The sequence below is a fragment of the Triturus cristatus genome, chromosome 1_2 (assembly GCF_964204655.1).
Source record: "Triturus cristatus chromosome 1_2, aTriCri1.1, whole genome shotgun sequence".
NCBI lineage: Eukaryota > Metazoa > Chordata > Amphibia > Caudata > Salamandridae > Triturus > Triturus cristatus.
Window position 1 is genome coordinate 668,085,962 of NC_140580.1, and position 26,279 is coordinate 668,112,240.

At 42.5% G+C, this 26,279-nt stretch overlaps 1 protein-coding gene across 2 annotated transcripts in view; it reads left to right on the forward strand.

The window, feature by feature from the left end:
* SH2D4B (SH2 domain containing 4B) overlaps window positions 1-26,279 on the forward strand; it is a 1,373,617-nt gene that overhangs the window by 297,083 nt on the left and 1,050,255 nt on the right. For both annotated transcript variants that reach the window (XM_085608516.1, XM_085608523.1), the window contains 2 exons: window positions 18,816-18,975; window positions 19,544-19,691. In XM_085608516.1, coding sequence (XP_085464642.1) covers window positions 18,816-18,975; window positions 19,544-19,691 — 308 coding nt within the window. The remainder of the gene's footprint in view (window positions 1-18,815; window positions 18,976-19,543; window positions 19,692-26,279) is intronic.

Genomic DNA, 26,279 nt, shown 5'->3' on the forward strand with positions numbered 1-26,279 from the left:
CAGTGGCAGCACATCAGACCATGCATGGCAGGAGGGAGGAGGCTAGTCCATGGATTCACACAACAGAGGATAGGGAGGAGGGGGATGGGGCAGCAAGCTAACTGTTCAGAGAAGGCGGGTATTAGAAACTTTATTGTTTTTAAAACATTTTGTCTGTGCAAACTACTTAAAATATGAACAAGTATGCAGCATAATCTCACTTTTATTCAGGAAGAAGAAGACGTTAGTGACTGTGACTCTGGGCTCACTTGGCAAAAACACCCCCTGACCCTCCACCCCCTATCGCAAAATGTAATGCCCGTGAAAAGGGTAGGTGAACACAGTGTTATATAGAACATAGTCCTGAGAGCACGATTGAAAATGAAAACTAGATATAGTGTATGGTATAAACTATGCACCAAAAAGTGTGATATAAGATGAACCAGGCGTGAAATATAATATGCAATACATTGTGTGCAATGACAGATTCATTGGAGAGCGCGAGATAGCACAGGCACTAGCGTGTGCTATGCGATATGCGCCTTGGAGTGTAATATGCACAGGGCAGTGTTGTGTAACCTAACTAGTCTCTAAAGTTGTAATATAAAATATGTGCTGGGGAGTGTAACGTTGCATATGCACTGTGACAAAGATATGGATCCCAAATTGTAATATGTATGGCATAGCACTGTGCGTTATAACATAGGCATCGAGGAAGGCACGTTAGATGGGGCAATATAACCCGTGCGAAGACAAGTGTGGCATGACATTTTCACGGGGTGGTGTTACAGTGCACATGGGCTAGAGAGTGTCATAGCATATGCACTAGCTAGTGGAATACAATACAGAGGTGTGTGGCACTCGGCAGGCAATGGTGGGTGTAACACAGCATTGGGCTCTGTCAGGAGCGCGCTGTGACTCGCAAGTGATGTTCGTCCCCTTTCCAGAGAGTAAAATAAAAAGTATTACACATCCGGCAGTGGATGTGTGTTTTATTAACTGTGAGGGGGGTTTCTTGCATAGTTTTGGTCGAATTTTTGTCGAATCCCCTTTGAATGGCTTGGTGTGCATGTGTATTAAATGTGCCCGTCAATAGCTACCCATGTTTGTATAAATAAACGACAAGGGTGTCTACCGGGATTAGGCACGGTAGAGCATCAGACATTTCAGAGCTTCACTAGTGGTGTAAATACATTCCACGTGGATTAATTGCATGCATAGTCGCCTTTTAATGAATATCACGCAAATCGTCATGGTGATAGGTACGTACGGTTTGTCCAGCATGTCCTAGGTGTGTCTATAAATATATATTTTTTAAAAATAATAAAAAACAGTGGCCGGCCCTGGGGATTGGGGTCAAAAAAATATAATTAGGAGACAGGCCCTGGGGGATGGGGTCATCAGGGCCAATAAATTAGAATAAGAAGGGGAACCACACAGCCCCCCTTCTTAAAAAAATAAAATAAATAAAAGACTGGCATCGTGCCGGAGGCCATGCCCCCTCCATGCAGCACTCTGCAAACGCGCCCCCAACAGGCATCTCCAGTATGCGCCAGGGAGCTGCGCTGCAGACAGGTGTTCTGAGGCCAAGCCCCTTTTTACACCTCTCTGCAACGCAGCTCTGTGGCGCTTACTGGAGGTACCTAGTGGTCTAGTGTGACCCTAGGGACCCTTAGGATTCAAGGGGACTTAATCTCTCAACTTAGAACAGCCACAGGGCGCGTTTACACAGTGGTGAAGGGAGGGGACGGGGCCTGAGGTGACGTGTGCAAACACGCACCATGGCACGTTTTAAATTGGGGATATCATTTCCCTTCAATACTGAGGGCCCCTGGGGGCTAACTAGCCCACCAAGTGCTTCCAGTAAGCGCCACTGAGCTGCATTGCAGAGAGGTGGTCCAGGCCGTGCCACTTTTTACACCTCTCTGCAACGCAGCTCTGTGGCACTTACTGGAGGTACCTAGTGGGCTAGTTGGACCCTAGGGACCCTCAGGACTCAAATGAACTTAATCTCCCAACTAAAAACGGACACAGGGCGTGTTTACACAATGGTGAAAGGAGGGGACGGGGCCTGAGTTAACGTGTGCAAAAACGCCCTGTGGCCTGTTTTAAGAGGTAGTTTTAATCCCCATGCCCTATTATATACTAGGGGCTTATAGAGGAGGTAAGGCTAATCACAGGGGGACCCCAACGCATAATGTTCCCTAGTGTATGTAGGTGTTTTCACTGTATTCTAAGTGTCTTTTAACATAGCACTGGCTCTAGGACTGGTTAGTCAGACTCAGTTACCACCAGTATCCGTCTGAAAAAGTTGAGGGTACAGTATGATTTTGCAACAAGGCTTCTTTCTGCTCTTCTTTTTGTTCTTTCTGCACGTTATCCTTCTTCCTGCACTTATCTTCGTATTTGAGGACTTCTGTTGCTTCTTTCTGCACTTCTTTTGTTTCTTTCTGTGCATTTTTTCTTCTTTCTTCACATGTCCTATCTCTGTAGGCATAGTTAGAAATTAGCATTTAAAAAACCTTTGAAATTAACAGAAAAAAACCATAGGTTTCAGGCACGTTATAGTTAGGAATTAGCATTTAAAAAACCTCAGAAATTCACTGAAAAAACCATAGGTTTCAGGGGTGTTATAGTTAGCTGGACTTTTCACTTGTACAAAACCATTGAAATTCCCCCGTTATAGTTAGTTCAGCTAACTATAACTCGCGCGCCCGCAATGCACTGCTGATGACGTCACATATTACATCACTCATGACATGGTCAGTGACATCACTCATGACATCACTGATGACATCTCAAATGACATCACTGATGACATCACTGATGACATCATCCTTGTGATAGAGTGGCAGACCTCCTCTCACCCTAATATAACCTTTGATACACACATTCAAAAATAGAGACTAAAATTTTCAAAACAATGGACATACCAATACCAGTTACAACAACCTCTTCAGTAATTCTAAGATCCACATACACATCCACTCATTCACCAACAGTCCAATACAGTCACTCATACATGTACTCACTCATCATATGTACTCATACACCTATACATCCTGTTACACAATGCCACTCATCCATAGTTACTCACACACAGTCACTCATGCTAATAAAGAATCAAACATACATTTACTTGCATATACAGTTATACACACACCACCACACTTACTTCTACGGAAACTTACACATACTTAGTCTTTTAAACAATCACTTATAGAAACACATACTTATTCATACAGGAACTCTTTCTATCTCTCACTCTCACATATACTCACATATATACACCAATAGTCACATATACTAGTTTAAAACATATGTAGTTACTCATAAAGACACTATTGAGACAGTCATTCACTCACTAACACACCCATACACACACTCATCCACCCATGCAGTCCTGCACACATACTGTGTTCAACACATACAAACAGTGAGTCACTCATTCATGCACCTATGCACTACGTAATACCCCCACCGAACCATGCAGACACTCAGACTGATACTCAAAAAACCAACTAATAACCTATATAGACACCCATGTAGCTACTCACCAACCCATGCAGCCACTTATACACAAAGTGAGAGACTGATACAGATATTTACATATTTAAACATTACTCACTAAGCCATGTATTCACTATGATACACTTAATCAGTCAGTTACACAATCAATTTTTCAAAAACAAATCATCCATTTAGACACTTATATACCCATTTATTCTTCCATCGACCTTGAGATATACATATATAAAACATATTTAATTTTCAGAATAACACACATTCACTGGATGATGTCATCAGTGATGTCATCAGTGATGTCATTTGAGATGTCATCAGTGATGTCATGAGTGATGTCACTGACCATGTCATGAGTGATGTAATATGTGACGTCATCAGCAGTGCATTGCGGGCGCGCGAGTTATAGTTAGCTGAACTAACTATAACGGGGGAATTTCAATGGTTTTGTACAAGTGAAAAGTCCAGCTAACTATAACACCCCTGAAACCTATGGTTTTTTCAGTGAATATATATATATATATATATATATATATATATATATATATATATATATATATATATATATATATATATTATATATATATACTCACTGAAAAAACACAGGTTTCAAGGACATTATAGTTAGGTTTTAGCATTTAAAAAACCTTAGATGTTCACTGAAAAAACCACAAGTTTCAGGGACCTTATAGTTAGGTGGACATTTCACTTGTACAAGAGAATTTCAGCCGTTATTGTTAGCTGAGCTAACTATAACTCGCGCCCCCGCAATGCACTGCTGATGACGTCATATATTACATCACTCATGACATGGTCAGTGACATCACTCATGACATTTCAAATGACATCACTGATGACATTGTCCAGTGACTAAGTGTCTCTAGAAAGTTTAAGAATGATATATATATATATATATATATATATATATATATATATATATATATATATATATATATATATATATATTCACTGAAAAAACCATAGGTTTCAGGGGTGTTATAGTTAGCTGGACTTTTCACTTGTACAAAACCATTGAAATTCCCCCGTTATAGTTAGTTCAGCTAACTATAACTCGCGCGCCCGCAATGCACTGCTGATGACGTCACATATTACATCACTCATGACATGGTCAGTGACATCACTCATGACATCACTGATGACATCTCAAATGACATCACTGATGACATCACTGATGACATCATCCAGTGAATGTGTGTTATTCTGAAAATTAAATATGTTTTATATATGTATATCTCAAGGTCGATGGAAGAATAAATGGGTATATAAGTGTCTAAATGGATGATTTGTTTTTGAAAAATTGATTGTGTAACTGACTGATTAAGTGTATCATAGTGAATACATGGCTTAGTGAGTAATGTTTAAATATGTAAATATCTGTATCAGTCTCTCACTTTGTGTATAAGTGGCTGCATGGGTTGGTGAGTAGCTACATGGGTGTCTATATAGGTTATTAGTTGGTTTTTTGAGTATCAGTCTGAGTGTCTGCATGGTTCGTGGGGGTATTACGTAGTGCATAGGTGCATGAATGAGTGACTCACTGTTTGTATGTGTTGAACACAGTATGTGTGCAGGACTGTATGGGTGGATGAGTGTGTGTATGGGTGTGTTAGTGAGTGAATGACTGTCTCAATAGTGTCTTTATGAGTAACTACATATGTTTTAAACTAGTATATGTGACTATTGGTGTATATATGTGAGTATATGTGAGAGTGAGAGATTGAAAGAGTTCCTGTATGAATAAGTATGTGTTTCTATAAGTGATTGTTTAAAAGACTAAGTATGTGTAAGTTTCTGTAGAAGTAAGTGTGGTGGTGTGTGTATAACTGTATATGCAAGTAAATGTATGTTTGATTCTTTATTAGCATGAGTGACTATGTGTGTGAGTAACTCTATGGATGAGTGGCATTGTGTAACAGGATGTATAGGTGTATGAGTACATATGATGAGTGAGTACATGTATGAGTGACTGTATTGGACTGTTGGTGAATGAGTGGATGTGTATGTGGATCTTAGAATTACTGAAGAGGTTGTTGTAACTGGTATTGGTATGTCCATTGTTTTGAAAATTTTAGTCTCTATTTTTGAATGTGTGTATCAAAGGTTATATTAGGGTGAGAGGAGGTCTGCCACTCTATCACAAGGATGATGTCATCAGTGATGTCATCAGTGATGTCATTTGAGATGTCATCAGTGATGTCATGAGTGATGTCACTGACCATGTCATGAGTGATGTAATATGTGACGTCATCAGCAGTGCATTGCGGGCGCGCGAGTTATAGTTAGCTGAACTAACTATACCGGGGGAATTTCAATGGTTTTGTACAAGTGAAAAGTCCAGCTAACTATAACACCCCTGAAACCTATGTTTTTTTCAGTGAATATATATATATTTAAACCGCAAGAAACAGCATCTGCTGTTGTTAGCCTCCCCCCTCACTCACTTTCGATGGCGGCTCGTGGCGAGGTGGCAATCCTCTAAAATTTGCAAAAACGCCGTTATCCTTCCGTACTTCGTACCTGGACAAACTTGGCAACCACAAACACTCTTCAGCTTCACCACAGTTCTTTTATTGGGAGCAATTTACCAAACGACCGACTCAACGCGTTTCGGGATGAAAATCCCTTGCTCACGAGTGAAGTGTCCTGAGCACAGGCAGTATTTTAAACAACAAACATCACGTGGTTTCCAAATTCATTGAAAGAGAGAAAATACTAGGTGGTGGTTTACGGTATGACTCTTTTTTTCTTTCAACAAAAACTTTAAATTTACCCAATAATACCAAAAATTGTACTGCTTTGACATACACTTAATTCATCGCAATTGGCACATTTACAAAGAATAAATGAATTGACAGTCTGCCTAATGGCAAGTTTGATTGATACATGCACCCGAACTGCCTCAGTGGGCGTGATACAAATTTTTAACAATTGGCTGTCACAAAACGCATCGAAAGTTACTAATGTGACAATAATACAAACAATACTGTTTATGTACTAATTTGCTTCATGCCCAAGTGGGCCAATATCTGAAAAAATTAACCAATGGTGTAAAAAAATATATACAGACTAATGACAGATTTTGAATTCATTAAGAAGTACAGTGGGCCAAAGAGAAAAGAATATACATTAAGCATAATATCCAGTCTAAAGCTACAATGGACATATAATAATACAACAAAATGCCATACTGGCAATTTTTGCTTAATAAAGGATATTCTCTTAGAAAAAATACTTTGATTTTTGCGATTCTTTCAAATTTTAGCCATACTCCTTTTTATTCTGTAAACAAAAAAGAGAAAATAGAGATTTCAATTACAACATAATTTACCACACCAAAAAATACCAAAAAATACTACCTGACTCAAACCACTAAAACCTAATGATAAACTTTAATTACTTTAAAATATGAATTCGAGGCAGCTGGTCCTATGTGAGACGCGTTGAGTCGGTCGTTTGGTAAATTGCTCCCAATAAAAGAACTGTGGTGAAGCTGAAGAGTGTTCGTGGTTGCCAAGTTTGTCCAGGTACGAAGTACGGAAGGATAACGGCGTTTTTGCATATATATATATATATATATATATATATATATAAGACTATTCCCGCCTCCGCCATAGAAACGGGTCTGACACATGCTCGGGACCTCTCCAGGTAGGCTTTATTCACCACTCAGAAAAGTACAAAGTCACAAAATAAAACACCTGGCAGACGCGTTTCGGCGAATGCCTTCCTCATTGCCAGCATTGTGTTTCACAAAGTTAATTTGAATGGGGCTTTTTCATACTGTATGGTGTCATCCTATTGGTCCTCATGCAACCAATCAGAGAGCTTGCTGGTGAAGTCTCTATTTTCAGTATGGTAGTCAATTGCGCTGACGATCTTGAAGCCCCTGTTGTCAAGTGACATCTGAAAACTCCCTTTGCAACGAGGTTTGTAGGCAGTTCCGTTCAGCGAACGTAGGTTGAGTAACCGGTTCGCGCATTAATTAATGCGCTGACGATGTCAGCTGTAAGGCTGCCCACTCTTCATTGCGGGGTCGTTGATGGCGATAATGTTTGCCTGGAGGTGTCCCGTTCAACAACGATTTGCTGCTCTCTCCCCGATACCTCAATCCATGTCTCGGCCAGGGGGGCGCCGCCTTGTGCATTCAGCACTTTCACCAAAGAGTTTGTCGGCGTCGGCGGAGCTCCAGAACGAGAGGCGTGTCAGTAATGCAGCGCCGACCGCTGCCACAATATCCAAGACTATTCCCGCCTCCGCCATAGAAACGGGTCTGACACATGCTCGGGACCTCTCCAGGTAGGCTTTATTCACCACTCAGAAAAGTACAAAGTCACAAAATAAAACACCTGGCAGACGCGTTTCGGCGAATGCCTTCCTCATTGCCAGCATTGTGTTTCACAAAGTTAATTTGAATGGGGCTTTTTCATACTGTATGGTGTCATCCTATTGGTCCTCATGCAACCAATCAGAGAGCTTGCTGGTGAAGTCTCTATTTTCAGTATGGTAGTCAATTGCGCTGACGATCTTGAAGCCCCTGTTGTCAAGTGACATCTGAAAACTCCCTTTGCAACGAGGTTTGTAGGCAGTTCCGTTCAGCGAACGTAGGTTGAGTAACCGGTTCGCGCATTAAGTAATGCGCTGACGATGTCAGCTGTAAGGCTGCCCACTCTTCATTGCGTGGTCGTTGATGGCGATAATGTTTGCCTGGAGGTGTCCCGTTCAACAACGATTTGCTGCTCTCTCCCCGATACCTCAATCCATGTCTCGGCCAGGGGGGCGCCGCCTTGTGCATTCAGCACTTTCACCAAAGAGTTTGTCGGCGTCGGCGGAGCTCCAGAACGAGAGGCGTGTCAGTAATGCAGCGCCGACCGCTGCCACAATATCCAAGACTATTCCCGCCTCCGCCATAGAAACGGGTCTGACACATGCTCGGGACCTCTCCAGGTAGGCTTTATTCACCACTCAGAAAAGTACAAAGTCACAAAATAAAACACCTGGCAGACGCGTTTCGGCGAATGCCTTCCTCATTGCCAGCATTGTGTTTCACAAAGTTAATTTGAATGGGGCTTTTTCATACTGTATGGTGTCATCCTATTGGTCCTCATGCAACCAATCAGAGAGCTTGCTGGTGAAGTCTCTATTTTCAGTATGGTAGTCAATTGCGCTGACGATCTTGAAGCCCCTGTTGTCAAGTGACATCTGAAAACTCCCTTTGCAACGAGGTTTGTAGGCAGTTCCGTTCAGCGAACGTAGGTTGAGTAACCGGTTCGCGCATTAAGTAATGCGCTGACTATGTCAGCTGTAAGGCTGCCCACTCTTCATTGCGGGGTCGTTGATGGCGATAATGTTTGCCTGGAGGTGTCCCGTTCAACAACGATTTGCTGCTCTCTCCCCGATACCTCAATCCATGTCTCGGCCAGGGGGGCGCCGCCTTGTGCATTCAGCACTTTCACCAAAGAGTTTGTCAGCGTCGGCGGAGCTCCAGAACGAGAGGCGTGTCAGTAATGCTAATACTAATTTAGTAATTTGTTTTATTGCATGAGGTTTGTGCTTGTGACATAAGCAAGACCTAAAAAGCAGACATATCGTACCACAACAGGAAACATAATTGGTTTCACATGAGTGATCCAAAAGACAATTCCTGCATATAGACTCCCAACGATGCAAAGTGCTATTGTTTTCGATATTCACTTTCAAAGTAAGCTACCTGGCCTCATCAAGTTGATCATGCAATGCTTTTAGATGGTCACAATACATAAATGACAACGTTGTACTGAGGTGTGTATATTTTGAGTGCTGCTATTTGAAGGCACATGATTAGGCAGTCATGTGACTGCAGAGCTATGTGACCAATATGGCTGATCCTAATATGCATGCATAATTGCCAAATAACTGATACATTTCATCTAACTCATGTATATACCATGGTGGATTTAAATTGTCTATCTGTGTAACATTATTACATCTTTTTGATTATAGAAAATCATTGCACCTGACTAAGGTGGAAGTACTTAGATGACATTATAGTAGAATGACCTTACAAGCTATTTAGCCCGCTGAAACATATACTCATATCACATTTTTAGGTCTCGCCTGGCGAACGCAGCACGAAGCACTGTCGCCAGCGAGATCTATTGTTGCTGACTTGCCTCGGAAGTGGGACAGGAGATGGGAATGCGCAGGGCTTTTGGCGATTGTAGTCTGTGGACGCGCTTGCATGTAACGTGTACAGCCACGCGGTGTGCACATCTCCTGTCCCCCTTCCGTCCTCAGCAGCCTCATGCACTTTCACTTTCCATTCCCCCGTCGGCTCCACAGAGACAGTTTTTTTTCACGAGTTGACAACCTATGTGTGACCTTCTCGCGATTGCCATCTTGCAGCCCCACCCCCTTGTCATCACGCCGCTAAACAATGAAACCGATTAATCAATTGTGCATCATTCAACTTTGGTATCGGTGGCGATACTCACTGTGCAATCGATTAAAACCCAATCTGGTGGGCTGCTGGCTGATATCGGCTCTCACTCACCTGCTGTTCGCGGTATCGACTGGTGGCTTGGGCGGGCCCCAGCCCTATGTTCCCCGGCGCTTTTATTTCCTATTTTATCATTTAACCGCCGCTTTAAGCCACCCTGACTTCGATTTCTCCCGACTGAAAGCAGAATCTGATACCACAGACCTATGCTCCTCCCCCGGTACCGATTGAACATAACAATTGGGAATTAATAGTTGACGGGCAGTAGCTATGGACAATGGCTAACGTGCTGGACTCTCTTTTTTAAGACAAAGCCCACCACAAGATGTTAAACTAGGGATAGCGGAGTGCAACCTGCTCAGACAGCAATTGGTCCTGCCCCTTTAGCCTTGAACATGAGCGATAGTAAGAACAGCCAATAAGAAGGGCACTTTCCAATGACCACACCTTCCGCGATTAACATGGTGAGCGCTCAGATGCGCTTTTAGATGCGAGCAGCAATTGGTTCCGCCCATTGTAATTGAGACATGAGGACAAATGAAGGCGCCAATAGGATAAGAGTATTTACAATAGCCTGCGGCATATTTAAGAGTGAGAGTGTGAATTCAACCGTGCCTTTATTTCATCATCACCATTTTTATATATGACAACGACGTGCTCATTCACCTTCCTTTATTTTCCTCTTTATTGTTTATAACCAGAATCATTTCAAATCCTTTTATCTTTCGCATGTAAAGACATACAGCGTTTATAAAGTCCTCTTTCAGTCTCAAGTATGCTTAGCTGTATTGTCTATGGCGTCTTTAACTATTAGTCTTATTTTATATTATTTTATATGATGACCTAGCCTACTTCAACTTCCATTGTTTCCAGCTGTGATGCTTATGAAAACATAGTCCATTTTCACTTTCTGATCTTTTTCTATCATATGTGCTGGCCTGGTCCTCTTTCGGCTTCTGATATATTTGTAGCTTTATTGTCAATGACGTCATAGTCCTCAGTCAGCTTCTATTTTACATTATTGCATATGACAACATAGTGCAATTTCAACTTCTAGTATTTGTACCCCTTTTGTACTATGATGTCACGGGCGTGTATCAACGTCTTTTAAATTATTGCGAATGAACCTCTGGTCCGCTCTAAAGTTCTAGTTTTCTTTTCGTTGTTGTGTATAACGCCATTGCCCTCGTTCAACTTATGTTTTATTTGTATTGTACTTTTGTCAGTCAAAGCACTTTATTTCAATTAATTAAAATCATAAAAGCAATGGGCAATCACACAAAATTACTAACAAATACAATTCATTGGTAAATAGCATATCAAAATTTGAATAAAACAAGTATGATAAAAACAATAATAAAAGAAGTTATAAAAGTAAGAAGTCATTCTATGTGCAAGGAGCAGGATTCATACGGAGCCACAAAATACAATTAAAAGAAACACAAAAACCCCAATTGTACAAATTAACAATCAATCTCCCCAGAGGAAGACAGTTTTTTGTTCTTAAGCCTCATAGCTGCCACCAAGAAGCTGGCCACATAAAAAATATCGCGGGTACTACTCAGCATCTGTAAATGTATTAGGGCTGGTCTAACTTGGATAAAACCTTTCTCTTTTAAAAGTGGGAGCAGATATTTGTTCCTCATTTCAGAATAAAAACTACAAAACATGATAAAATGCAGGGTATCTTGGGTTGAAAAATTGTCGCACCTGCAGGGCGTACTACATTCAGGTTTGGCCCACACAGGGAAACTCCCCAGGGAGTAGTGAATTAGGTTAAATCTAAACCTGGTCAGTAAAAATCTATGAAAAGGTTTAGTTACGAGCTGTAAATATGGCTCCAGGGAGGGCGAGGTGACCAGAACATAGTTCTGTCTCACAACTGGTTTTTTAAGCTCCATCTCCTCCTGGGTCAACCTTGCCTCTTCTAGAAAAGTAGCCCTGGTCCATAGGACGTCCTTCTTGACAATATTCTCCGGAGACGTAAAGAGCTCTGGACGACCTAGATCAGCAAAAGTCTTTCTCACATACTCAACCCAGGGGATCCTTTTAGCATTTTCCATGGCAATATTATCTGTAAGTATGGCATGGTTCAACGTAATTTCCTTATTTAACCATGTTTTTGCCCAACAAACCAGGGGGGCAACCCTCAACTTGTCCGTAATATATCCAATACCCACCTCTGTATGAGTACTAAATGTGGGGGTGGATTGGGGGACAGACAGGAGGGATCTCAAACACCTGTTTTCAACTCTTTGTATTTGGACTTGGGCTACGTGGCCCCACAACGGGGCACCATACAAAACGATGGACAAACATTTAGCATTGTATACCTTTATCAGTGCCTCCATGGGTCTCGCCCCCAACCTTTTTGAGAAACCCAAAAGAGCACTGGTGGACCTTGCTATAGAAATGCTTTTTAACTTAATTTGGGGGCCCCAAGAACCCTTATAATCAAAGACAACGCCTAGATATGGAAAGGTACGAACCCTTGTCACCTCCGCCCCCTTGCAATGACAGGTTTTTAATTTACAGCTGCGGCTACTTCTACCCACGACCATAGCGTGAGATTTATTAATGTTCACCTTCAGGTCTAACTGGTCCATAAAAGAGGCAAAAGAGTCCAGCATCCTTTGCAGGCCCACCCCAGTGCGGGCAGTAAGACAGCATCATCCGCGTATATGAGAACGGGGATTGATAAAGCTCCAACACGCGGGAAATCTGCCCTAGTGGTGCCTAGGAAGCTATCCAGGGCATTTATATAAATAGTAAAAAGGAGGGGGGCCAAAATGCAACCTTGTCTAACCCCCCTCTCTGAACTAAAGTGTCGAGTGCATCTTCCCTCTTGGTTTACCCTAATGGTGGCAAAAAGCTTTTCGTGTAGGGCCGCTAAAAAGTTAATCAGTGGGGGATCAATGCCAATATCATGTAGGATCCTCCAAAGCTTGGCCCTGTTCACCATGTCAAAGGCCGAAGATAGGTCCATAAATGCCATAAATAAGGACCCGTCCTTTGCCACTGTGTACTTGCTTATTAAAAGATGTAAATTTAAGCATTGGTCCATGGTACCCCTTTTTTCTCGAAAGCCATATTGTAAATTAGAGAGCACCCCTAGCCTCTCCACATTTTTTCTGAGTCTAAATAGGAGGACTCTGCCCATGATTTTAACGGCAGAGTCTAACAGGGAAATGGGCCTGTAACAAGAGGGGTCCATGCGCTGACCTTTTTTAAAAATCGGGACTATGACCGAGGTGGACCAAGAGGCTGGGAAAGGATTACAAACAGATGCATTAAAAACATTAGTTAAAATTTTTGCCAAAAAGGTCGGTGAGTTCATGTATAGATCAGCGGGGACACCGTCTGGGCCCGGGGCTTTATTCTTTAATGTTTCTTTGATTGCTTTTTCAACCTCCCCCCGATTAAAAATGATTGGGGTCGTTGGGTAAGATATTTCGGGAGGGCCCTCGTTACTCATGCCACCAACACCGTAAACTTCTTCAAAATGGTGAAGCCAAACATCATCCTGAATAACACAGTCCGTGTTAGTATTCTCTTGGCTGGAGAGAAAGGGGTCATTAATGGTAGCCCAGAACTTGGCACTATCCCGCAAAACATCTATAGACAGTAATTTGTCCCAAGCCTCCTTTTTAATTGACTTCTTTCGCCCTTCGATTGCTAATTCATAAGCCTTTCGTAAATTGGCTACATTCCCCCTATCTCTAGGGCTTGTTTTTAATGCTTGTAGTAGCACCCGATGTGCCTTGGAGCAACTACTATCAAACCACCAAGGGTCGGAATTGCCACTATTGTTATTCGTATTAGTGAGATCCGCCGCGATCCGGGAACAGATTATCTCGAAGGCGCTTATGGTCTCATTATCTACACGCTCTCTATCCAGACAAATGGACATCTGACTTCCTACCTCAGTGGTTAAAATCTCTAAGAAGGTATCGGGCACAACCCTCGTCCACTTTATTCTCCGACCTTGGTCCTTTGCAACAAGGGGGGCCCCCACCCTGTATATACGGCTCTCGGGGGTAAGAATGTCCCCCAGAATCAACTCTAGAAACACAGGATTGTGATCACTAAAGGACGACGGGACTGCCCCGTATGTCCCCACCAGTTGCAAAAGGCCCGTGGAAATGAAGAAATAATCTATCACGGTGCCCGAGGTTAAACCCTTAAAAGTAGGAACCCTATCCCCCCCTTCTATAAGATCGGGTTCAAATACGTTGCAGTTGGCTAGGAGTTCTTCAAGGGCCTCCCCCTGCCTGGAGTGCTCAAAGTGTGGTATCGCAGCTCCAGGCGGACCCTCAAAAACCCCCCTCATAGCAACCATCCCCGCAAGGGTGGATGTTAAGATCGCTCATTAAAATAAGCTCGAAAGCAGTGCTTTGTTTAAGACTATCTTCAAGTATAAAGGATCCCAGGGTGGCTATGTGTGAATTTATATTTTCCCTCTCCCTGTGATTATAAAAATTTATCAAAAGAATGTTCCTAAAATTAGGAAGAACCCATTCCACTATTAGGTAGTTACAAGAACCAGTGTCCAACTGCCTAAAAGAACCCGCAAGGTTTACAGAAAACAAAAGGATGAGCCCACCCTTAGGTCTACCCATAGTTCCCATCATGGCTGGGACTTTTAATTAAGCTAGTATTTGTATTATCTTCTTAAAATGATGACTAACAATTTATTTTATCCACTACTTTTAAATTACTACGTAGTGATGAAGCCTGTCCGCTATCTGTTGTCCATTATTAAAATCTAATTAAAAACAATAAAAGTTTCTTGGCTACATATTTCTTCCGGTTCGGGCCTCACAAAGTGCGACACAAAAATTGTTGCATCGCTGTGAACAGTAACATGCGGTAGATTAAAAATCTAAGTTTTGTGAAAGTAAAAACCGATTATGTCGTTAATCTGCGGACGATGCCGTAAGGGAGCTTGTTAATGCACTCACTTATGTCAGCATCTGATGCAAATAAAACACATCCTGGGTTTTAAAGACAATAAACTCGCCGCGTGGAGCCCCTCGGAGAGGCTGCAGCTTGTGGAATTCGCCTTCGCGGAAGGTTTGGGCGGTGCTCGGAGCCCTCCACCCGGACAATAAGTGGACAAAACTCGTCTGGGTGTTAATGTTTTTCCTCAGCTGAGGACTTTTTCCTTGGTACGTCTCAGATGTTTCCCTGAACCCAGAATGTCGTTGCTCGTTTTCGTTACCCCCTTTCTGACTCTTCCCCATACCATGTCTTAAGAAAACAAGCATTTGCAATGCAATAGGTCTGGCATTACTGAATGTTTGAGCTATTGGTGTTGCATTATTATTAGCAATGTCAATAGATCAAACTTTAATAATGCGAGACCTATTGCATTGCAAATGCTTGTTTCCTGTTGCATGGACTTACACGTTTTACCTCTACTAAGGCTTTTGTTCGTGACAAAAATCATTCACTTTTAATATTTGGGTTAAGTTTGTTCAAGATAGAACGTAATTCAAGAATATGCTAGAGCTGTAGAGCAAGTGATGCCTTCTGGCAAGTGTAACGTTTGTTTATGAATGGAGTAAGACATGAAACAGGGAGTTAGAGAGTGGGTAAGACATGAAACACAAATACCCAACCCTCCCAAATGCTCTATGTGTCATTTACTGTTAGGTAATACTTCCAGTACATCTTGTAGACTGTATGAATGTCAATTTAGAATACGTGAAAAATCAGTGAACCTTGAAAACTCTATATACTCAGTCCAGGTTATTGCAGCGTCTCCGCGTGCAGTCTTAACCAGTAGTGGAACACACACTCGTTTCAATCGGATGTTTAGAGATGAGTGTTCATACCAGTAAAGATGCCATGCCTAATTAAGTGTAAAGGAAAGTTTGACAAGAGGACTCTAACAGTCAAAAATGTCCACTCTTTTGTTATGCCAGCCTGCATCACCTTGAAGACCTGTTGCATCACCTCTGAAACATGAGGGCAAACCACAGTAGCTGATGTATGACATTAAAACCCTGAAGGAGACATGTGACCCAAAGCAGCTGCATATATGCAAACTGTGGTCTAGAAGTTGCAAGAAGAAGACCATGCATCAGGCATTTTTCTTCTATGCTCTGAGAGTATGTCTTGCTGTGCCAATAGAAATCCACCAAGCTCCCCCCTTCCTACACTTGCAAAAAGAACTCAAGCCACTATTCTTCAAGCAAGTCCCTGTCTATACCTAATTTACTGGTAGCCAGTCACCTACAAAAAACATTAAATGTCACACTAATCCTGTCTCTCCCCCCCACAGACTTGTCCACTTTTACTGTACCTCTCTCACCCTCTAATGCACTCTCACCCCTCAACGCACAGTACTTGTCAGTCTCCCCCCCCCTCTCCGCCTCCCTTATCCCACACCACTGCTTATTCTCTTCTCTGCATTTTTTAACCTTTCTGATGCATAGTGCTCCGTTGCTTAGTAGCTCGGTTAGCTCTACAGAAATACCGCACACAGACACACATATAGTGAATGAAAAAATCATCTTCACTCTCATAGTTTCCTAAACTAATCATGGGTTTCATATAAGGACAATATGGTATGACAGAATTTTGGGTCATATGTACAGAATTTAGAGATTGTGGAGTTCCCAGAGAATTCCCATAGAAGCCCATGTTGACACCAGAACATGGGCTTCTATGGGAATTCTCAAGAGCATATTATCAAGCCCATTATCGCCGCTTTAGCTGCAGTTTTCTGTCGCTAATGCGGCGATAATGTGAACGCCGTTTCTTGATAATATGCCCCCAAATTAGTAGTAGTCCTGGGTGAAATTTCTAATACACCTGCAGAATTCACAGATTTTCCAGCATTTTGCATTATGCTTGTTATGTAAAATTCCATGTGGCATAACTGGCGGTCGTTCGTGTAAAATCCTATTTTAGTAGCACCTGAAAAATGTGAATGGACAGAACTCAAGCGGCTATTGTCTGCAGCATGTGCTTTTTACACTATTTATTTCTGCATGAACTGCATCCTTGCGTCCAAAATCGATGCAAGATTTCACTTCGCACTAAAATATTGCACTAAATGCCAAAAATTATTTTCGGGTGATTTTTCATATTATTTCTCAACATTTCGCTTAATTATGCAAAAGGAAATTATGTGACTTTTGCCCACCCCTATTTAGCAGTCAATTTTCAAGCTACAAACACATTGCCTTTTCCGGCGTAGTTCAGGATGACTCTTACGGAGAAGCATCAATAGGACATATTTCTATGACTCGACCGCAGCTACTGCGACTAACTGTTACTTGACCCAATCATTACTTTGAGAAAACTCTGTCCACATAAGTACCGACTCAATCAAATGCTGACATTTTATAGCATCTGAAGCCCTGCTCTAGCAAGGGACTGTAGATGTTAACCTGGTCTTTCAGGAATTGCCTGCTCCTGTGCTATTGCCTCTCTTCATTCCTAACTAGCGTGCTGGGACGATGCTGCAGTGATATTGGAGCTAAACCACAAAAAGATGGCAGACAGCCTTTCAATAGTTCAGGGAGGGATGTTTTAAGTACTATCGATGTACAGTCTAGAAAATGAGGTACATGTAGAAGAATTGAGTAATTGAGCTCCAACTTATTTTTGAAACCTGCCTTTCCTGGTCACAAGCCAAGTGCGTTGGCTGCTAAGTTCTATTCCTGATAACTAAATCCTACCTAGGAAGACTAGCCTTCAGTTCCGTTTAAATGCCCAAAATTCTCTAAATGAGTTTGACCACCTTCTACAAAGTCCCACTTCCTACCACTACACATCTTCATAATGTAGACAGTGGAACTCACCTTCTATGACAGAACAGTGCAACATGTCACAACACAGCTCTTCCTGCCCTAAAAACACACCGATTCTTACGAGACTAGACCAGATCTCTTTTGACAGGATTGGCCATTCTGCTACTAGAGACATCTTCTGCAAGGATCGCCTATCTGACTCATCCTACCAAGAATGACAACCCCTATACATAGGTCATGTAAGGCGCAGTGAGCTTTTCAGCATGGGAGATGCTTAGGTGTACAGGTGAAGTTAAGTACTATAAGTTGTTTAAGAACAGCTTGAAGACAATAGGCTACCATTCATTAATGTAGATTCTACAAATCAGGTGCATCAGCTAACTGTATTGTTGTGGTTTTTTTAAACACAATATTCCCCTCTGGCACAATGCATTCTGATGTTCTCCACATCTATTGGCTTTTGGAGGAAAAGTGAACCTACATTTTTCAAGTCCCCTTCAGTTCACGGAATCTTCCTACTACTCAGTTTTATGCCAATTAGGGATTTTGATTGACATGAATACATCCTGCACATTGGCAGAGACAATTGCTAAGTAGGAAATGTTTCATAAGAATCAACAGTGAATACACTGGCTTAACGAAACCTGAGGGGGCCTCCCTGCGAGCTACGTGGAGGGGCCCCCTCCAGGCTCAATCAGGAGTGCTGCAGCCAGAGTGCTGTCCTGAGGGGGCCCCCTGGAGCTTGCCCCCCCACACCGCAGGGTCTGCGGGGGCCTGTGTTACGCCTCTGAGTGAATATCTTTTATTCACCCAAATGAATAATTTTGAAGAGTGATATCAAGTATAGATTCAATTGAAATGGTGCAGAAGGATAGGGTAAACAGTAGGATTGGGAAGAGTTGCTTTGGAAACTGATTAAAGTCAATAAGTATTCAATTGAATCATTGGTTATGCCTCTTTCAAGCTATTACTTCAGTGACCGTTTCTTTTACCCCTCTCTAAAACAATGTAAGGCTTTTCCATTATCTTCATCAATGCTGTTTCCTTTGTTACAGATCATGAAAAACATATTCAGTGGCTCTCTGGAACAGACGGTGATGTCTGGGTATGGGTGATGGGAGAAGCGGCTGGGGACAAGCCTTATGAACAGATTGCTGAGGAGCTGATGGAGGAGAAGGCAAGATTGCAGGCTCAGAAGGAGGCAGAGGAACTCTGGTGAGAATGTGCAGGCATCTTAAGTTAATGTGTGGGTCTTGCTGAAAATTCACAAACAAAATGCCCCATGGAAAATCTGTTCAGTAACTATTTTTTGGGGTGGAACATGTGGAATTATTAGGGCAGAGCACCCTGATAGGTTGGTGTAATTGTAATTTTTAATCAAATAAAATCCTGTGTGGTTCTCCAGTTCACCTGGAGTTTCCTCAAGTGCATTCTGGATTTGAGGATGAACAATGACTCTGCATTGTTTTGCATCCCTTTAGAAAAAGGGATATTCTGATACTCTGCCAGATCCCAAGCTCATCCAGTTCAATTTTCCAGCAAATATGCAAATTAAACATTTAGAATTTGTTATGTGAACACGTGCAAATGATAATAGTGCATGCCATTACTTTGCCAGTTTCACTTCTCAGAGATGCAAGTCATGCTTACTCATCTGTTTAGTGGCAGGAGTCTATTTTATTTCTCTCACTTTATTCTTTACTCTTTTGCTAGCCTTGTCATTTTGTTGAATGTCAGTCCATCGCTAATCCCCTGATGTCTCTTTTACAACTTTCACTTGAAGGAAAAAGAAAGAAGCGGAAATCGAAAAGAAGTTCCGGGATGTTCTGGCAAAGGAGAAAGCCCGGATAGTGGCTGAGAAGTGGAAAGTGGAAATCGAAGATCGAAAGGCTGCAAAACTAATGGAAGAAAAAATCCAGCTAGAACTTAAGGTCATTTATTTTTAAATAGCATGGGCTTTGACCTTGGAGTTTGATTGGTAGCTAAGCTTTACTGTCTGTGATCTTTAGGCTTCCTCATTAATGGGAATGCCACCGAAAAATCTGGAGGGTCTACATTGACCTGCTGAAGTAAAACTTTATGTACTCATAAACGGCTTTGTGAGTTGATCTTTGAATGTTCCACACCCTACCAATAAAAGTACAAAAGCAGTCTTTTCCACCTGGACTAATTGTATAGGCATATTCCCTACATATTCCTAATTTATTTCCAATTTAAATATTTGGGGCTTATTCGCAAAAACATTTATGAGTACATGATGCAATCCTACAGCGGCACTACTTTCCATACTCATAAATGGCTTTGTGAGTCCACCTCAGGGAGTTTTGTATTTTAAAAAGTATATTGCTTTTAAGGTCTCGCCCGGCAGTGCCTGCGCTGTCTCTTCGAGATATGGCGGGTCTAGATATGGGCTTGGAGCACCACCTACCTTTTTAATTGGCTCCTTTTACTGACCTTTGTAAATGAATGCTTTTGTTTAGTGACTATGCTTAATAGACCCTTCTTTTGGACTTTTGTAACCTCACATGCGGACTGCCCCTGTTGCATGTATCATTTCACTTGTCCCTTAATAGCAACATTTTTAGGTCTCGCCTACGCAGTGCGAATGCGTTGCATAGGGGGACCTCTTGGAACCGATCCGCTTTTGTTCCCAAAAACGTGCTCGCGTTGCATTGCTTTCAATGGCAACGCGTGCACGTATGGCGATTCCCTTGCAGGAGTAAGCTTTGGCGCCAGGTGTTAGTAATTGTCGCTCCTGGCGCTGCTCGCTCCCACAAGGGAAACGCTTTCACTTTTGCCGAGTTTTCCTGCGGTCATTACCTTCCTTTTGCTGTGGAAGTCTGAATTGGAAGGGTAAGTCAAATAAGGCCATCTTTTTGCTATTATCGGTTAACTTTCTACTGTTGAGGGCACGGCACAAGTTACGTCATGACACGCATCGCGCTGGAGGATTCTGAATTGAATCTGTTGCCTGCTTAAAAAAGATACATTTAAACAGGCTTTCGAAATGATGGATTTCTAACATCATAATAGCTAAGACTATACCACTATAGTTTGCGCTCTGTTTTCATTTTGCGCCACGTCGTCCTCTCTGCACATTACGGTCCTGTGGTTTGTCCCCTGCTCCCATTCTCATCTGTCCACCCCCCTACCCCACATGCTAGGCTGCGATCGCTCAGGCTTAGGAGTTTGATTCATTTATTTTATTAGTTTCTTTGCCACTGAATGATAAGCTTCCAGTATTGGTCCTTTGCTGTATTGATTGATTTTAAATGAGGTGATTATTTGACCTTTAATTATGAGACTTCCCTTCGGGACTGAGCTATGGCCCCCTTTACCCCAGCAGCCGTACCTTCTGTTCCGTTCCCCAGAGCTGGCTCCGCGGGCGCGCGGGCCCCGGAGGAGGCGCGCGCTCTCCCTGCATCTCAGTGCGAGACATCCTGCAGGCTTGACTAGCTGTGCTTCTGCGCTAGTCCACTTTGCAGTGCAATGTTATTTTATAGTTTACAGCAGAGGTTTTCGAATTGTGTTTTCATTCGCGCACTTGATGTAATACGGCTTCAAATAGTGTGTTCTCTGTACACGATTTGTATGATCGATACACAGAAATTGCTCTACTGGTTATAAACTGTTTCATATTGTGCTAAGAAAGGAAGTTGTTGTGATTTCATCTGACATAGTTGTATGGGCGACTCTCAAACTCTCTTGTTGCTGTGCAGATGCGATGTATTCCTACGGACTTTTGAAACCAGTTGACCATGTTGGATGCAATATCATTTTTGGGTATGGAGCGGACAAGGAACAGACCCACTGCATTTCATTAGTTCGAATCCTGGCAAGGTCTACTCAGCCATCCATCCTTCTGAGGTCGGTTTGTTCTGTTCTATTAAACTGGATAATAGAACGATTACATTGGATAGTATTACCATTCCATTACTTACCGTCCCTAGAAACGGCCGCAGAGCTTTATAAAGTGTTACATGAACCAAGTCATGCCTATTTTATTGTAGCTTGACATTCGGCCAGTAAAGCAGTATGTAAATACTTAAAATATTTTAAAAATAAAAGTAATACTTAAAAAACAAAAGTAATACTTAAATACTTATAAATTAAAATAAGAATTACTTTTACATTACAGACTATGTTTACGATATTAAGGAATTTAGAATTTAAATTCAGTAGTTCCTTATCATGTAACAAATTCATAGTTACAAATTTACATTTCCAGAGATTGTAAGGTAGATATGAGTCAGTGCGGTTGACCATGATTATGATATCTTCACATACCCTTTAGATGAAAAAGCGCAGAATAAACAGGCTAGGTTAAGAGCAAAATGCTGCTTTATTAGGACAAGTATGTATCTGCAACTTTAAATTGATCCTACATAATAATAAAATAGCCTCACCTCCCACTCTTCAACCTCTCACACCCCCAAAAATGTGCGCACACCCCCAACAAAGCATTTCACCATTCACCACCGTTCCCCTTTCATTTCATTCAGTGTTCTTTCACACCTCACCCAAGCATCACTGACCTTATTTCAGCCGCCAACGTCACCCAGCGAGGCCACACCCCTTCCAGCCTCATGTGTGAGTCTTGCACTTGTGTGCCACTTCCACCTGTCCTAAGCTACAACTAAAGCCTCACCCCTATCCCGCATAACCAGTAGAGCGAACCAATCAGCGGAAACCACACCAACTATCCCAGAAAAGAGAGTGAGCTGGAGAAAAGTGGGAAGAAAACCGTTCCTTGCCTGCAGGACCACAGCTCCTAAAATTAGAGCTCTTGTCACAAGCTGTCCCTTAACTTCCACTGTGACCTTACCCCTGCTCCTGACTGACCAATCAGTGAAAGCTCTCGTGCCTGGACTGTGCCACTTACGTAAAGCAACCCGGGGGAGGGGGGAGTTGGGTACACCCCATGGGCAGCCACACCCAGTGGCCCACATTTTGTCAGTTAAGTTTAACTCGACAAAGTCCCTCAAGATATGCAGGAGTTCTTACATTTCAGACCAGTAGGAAGACAGCATCTGTTAATATCTCACTTATGTCACCGCCTTCTCTTCAGCAGTGCTTGAAATCTATGTTACACTTTGTATCTATTATCCAGGGGTGTTTCGTGAGTTTGTACATTTTACAAGTCTGTGCTCGTCAGGAGCCTTCAGTGAAAGGTGCTATAAAAGTTAATAATCTGAGGGGCCTATTTAACCCAGTGGGAAATAAACAACACCAGCTTAGATCACACCCCTGGCATAAGGAACCCTGTAGAAAAGCAAAAAAGGACCTGCTCGCGGCAATCAAAGGTAACGACAGGACCAACATAAAGAAACTTCGTCTAGACTATAAGAAGGCTATCGCCAGGGGGAAGATGGATTGGGAGGAGCAAAGATGGGAGGATCTAAGATTAGCTCTTATATGTAGAGATCCTAAGGCGTTTTGGGCCATTGTGAACTCTGACGGGAATGGGGTAGTACCATCCCTTGTTGCTAACATAGCTCCACAAGTTTGGGAATCCCATTTCGGGGAACTGTATGGGGATTCGGAGGACCTTTCTTCTACAGACATGTCTCTCGAGTCTAGTTTGATGAGAGGAATTGATTCTAGTATATCTAATGCTGAGATTCATCCTCGCCCTTTTATTTTAGCACCTTCACATGTATGCCAGCCTCAACCATCTTTGATGGGTGTAGCCACTCCTGTGACAGAACTTCCTGTGGCTATCACTCTTAAAGAAGTAGAAATCGCAATAAACAAGCTCCTCTCTAACAAAGCACCTGGCCTGGATAAAATACCACCGGACTTATTCCGCTCCCAACCAAAAATCTGGGCCCCGTATTTGGTGGTACTATTCAATTCCATTCTGATGGGGGCCGCTTTGCCTGACACTTGGTTGGGCGCGGAGATAGTTCCCATATTTAAAAAAGGCTGCCCATTGAAGCCGGCTAATTATAGACCAATTAGCCTTATTGACACCACCCAGAAATTAATGGGCAGGATTATCTTGGATAGAATACAGGAATGGGTGGATGATAACAACATCTTGACTACATTACAGGCAGGGTTCAGATCCGGGATTTCCACCATTGACCAGATCTTCCGGCTCCAGGTTCTATATTGGAAAAGTGTGAGAGTAGAGGGTGGCAGTCTCTACCTCATCTTTGTGGACCTGCGAGCTGCCTTTGATCTTGTCCCAAGAGAAAAACTATGGGAAGTCCTGGCAGAAATGGGTCTCCCACCCTACCTGTTGGATATCTTGACTAGATTTCACAGTGGTAATTACGCCCAGGTTAGATGCGGGAGACACGGCGATTTATCCTCCCGTTTTCCCGTAAGGAAGGGAGTGCGCCAAGGATGCGTTTTGGCTCCAACATTGTTCAGCCTATACATTAATGGTCTTGTTACTCACCTGGCTGATGTCCCTAATAATGACGCCCCAAGATTGGCTACCGGTAGAGTGCCCGCTCTGATGTTTGCTGATGATACTCTGCTGATATCTAAAACATCATCGGGCATCCAGCGCATCTTGGATGGTTTCCTGGCATTCTGTACTTCCAGAGGCTTGGAGATTAATCTAGAAAAGACTAAATTCATGATCTTCAATCCTCCCAAACAGACTCGACCAAATCCTACCTTAAATGGCTCCCCCCTCGAGAGAGTCAGGACTTTTGTCTACCTTGGAATTACGTTGACCGAGAATTTTGATTGGGGACCTCAAATCGTAAAATCATGGCTGAGGCTGTCTCAAATAGCAGGAGGCCTTTGCAAAGCCCAGCAAGCCTCGGTATATAAACCAGCAGCTCCAGTAGCTGAAATATACCGATTGCAAGCTAGATCAGCTTCATTGTACGGGGCGGAGTTATGGGGCCATAAAAACATTGCCAAATTAACCCTGGTTGAGCAGGGCTTTATGAGAAGACTCGTTGGCCTTCCTGTAAGTACACCGCTCATCCCCCTACGCCTCGACCTGGGGCTAGAACCAATTGAAGACTTGGCAATTCTCCGACCTTTACTCTACTGGAAAAGGCTCTGGACGGTGCATGAACTGGCACCTTTCAGAGAAGAATTCCTAGAGGTCTGGCCATTAATTAAAAGCAAGAACATTTCATGGCTATCCCATATTAAGGCTCTCAGCATAAAGATCGGCAGGACCGATCTCTGGGAACTACCGGAGGTAGCCTGCATACGGATTTCTAAACCTGATCTAAGAGGCCACATAAGAGAGCTGAGATTAGCAACCTTACATGGTTCAAGCTCTTTGGGGAAACTCACTAATGAGTTTCTCCTAGTAAAACTAGAAACAAGAGCAGAGGCCTTTCTTGATGTAATTTATCGGTCTCTTGCTAGGAAGCTTTATTTGCAGTTGAGGTATGGTACCTTACCGCTTAGAGTTTTCACCTGCAAATGGACAAGATCGGAAAATGCAGTCTGCCCGGCATGTAATCATAGCAGTGAAGATATATGTCATGTCTTGTTTTTCTGTCCTGCATACCATTCAATAAGGAAAAAGTGGCTCATTCCCATTTGCAAGAACTTAGGGTTTAGACACTGCATGCTCGCATGCAGGGTCTTAAGATATGATACTCACCCCCCAATTGTTTTTGCTATGTCTCGTTTTTTACATGGGTTCTGGCGCAGAAGGAAAAGTTTTCTTTAAACACTTTTGTCTTTTACCAAATGAGTCTTTTGATAACATCAGTTTAATACATTTTTTAACTATTGTATTAACTTGACATTATTTATTGTTTTAAACGAAATGTGTAATTTTCTTGTTATTTATTCTGTGCTTTTATGGTCTTCGACCGAAATAAAGTTATCAAAATGAAATGAAAGGTGCTATAAAACACTTAAAAGAACCCGTTGTCTGTCTGGGGCCGGCCTGTATCTGAACTGCAGAAGCAGAGCTGGGACGGCTACCGGGGCCCTCCCCCCTCCACAGAGATGGCGCGTCCATTGCGGGAAGCGAGTCACAGATAATAATAAAAGTAAAGAAGCGCAACATTAGTGATAAGCGCTGCTCCAGCACACCTGGAATGAAGTGTCTGAACAGTGGTTATACTACAGCAATAACGACGTCTTATCTCGCAGACAGTCATTCAGAACATACGTTTCCCCTCAAAGTGTGAAATCCCTGGCGTCTGGCAGTCCGCTCAGAGAGTAAATTCTTTGATTAGTCCTGCATTAGTCCGCGCTCTGTTTCCTCGGCGCACCCTGCCAGCAGTTTCTTTATTTTTATTAATATTCAGAAAGTTCGCCTGCAGCAGTACTAAAGAGTGCATCAGAGAACAACAGTTGTTTACCGTTTGAACTGAAGGATCTCACCCCAGAGATGTGACTGACTTGACCATCACTCAATCTTGACTCGAAACAAAGAAAGCCGCGAATAACAGTTGTCATTGGAGGGACCGCGCCTCTGCAATTATTTATTTGGTCAGTGTCTCCCCCCAAGTAACACATAATTGGAGCTGACACTCGGCACCAGATCACAGGCTTCAATGACAGCACACTCCCGTCCTTTATGG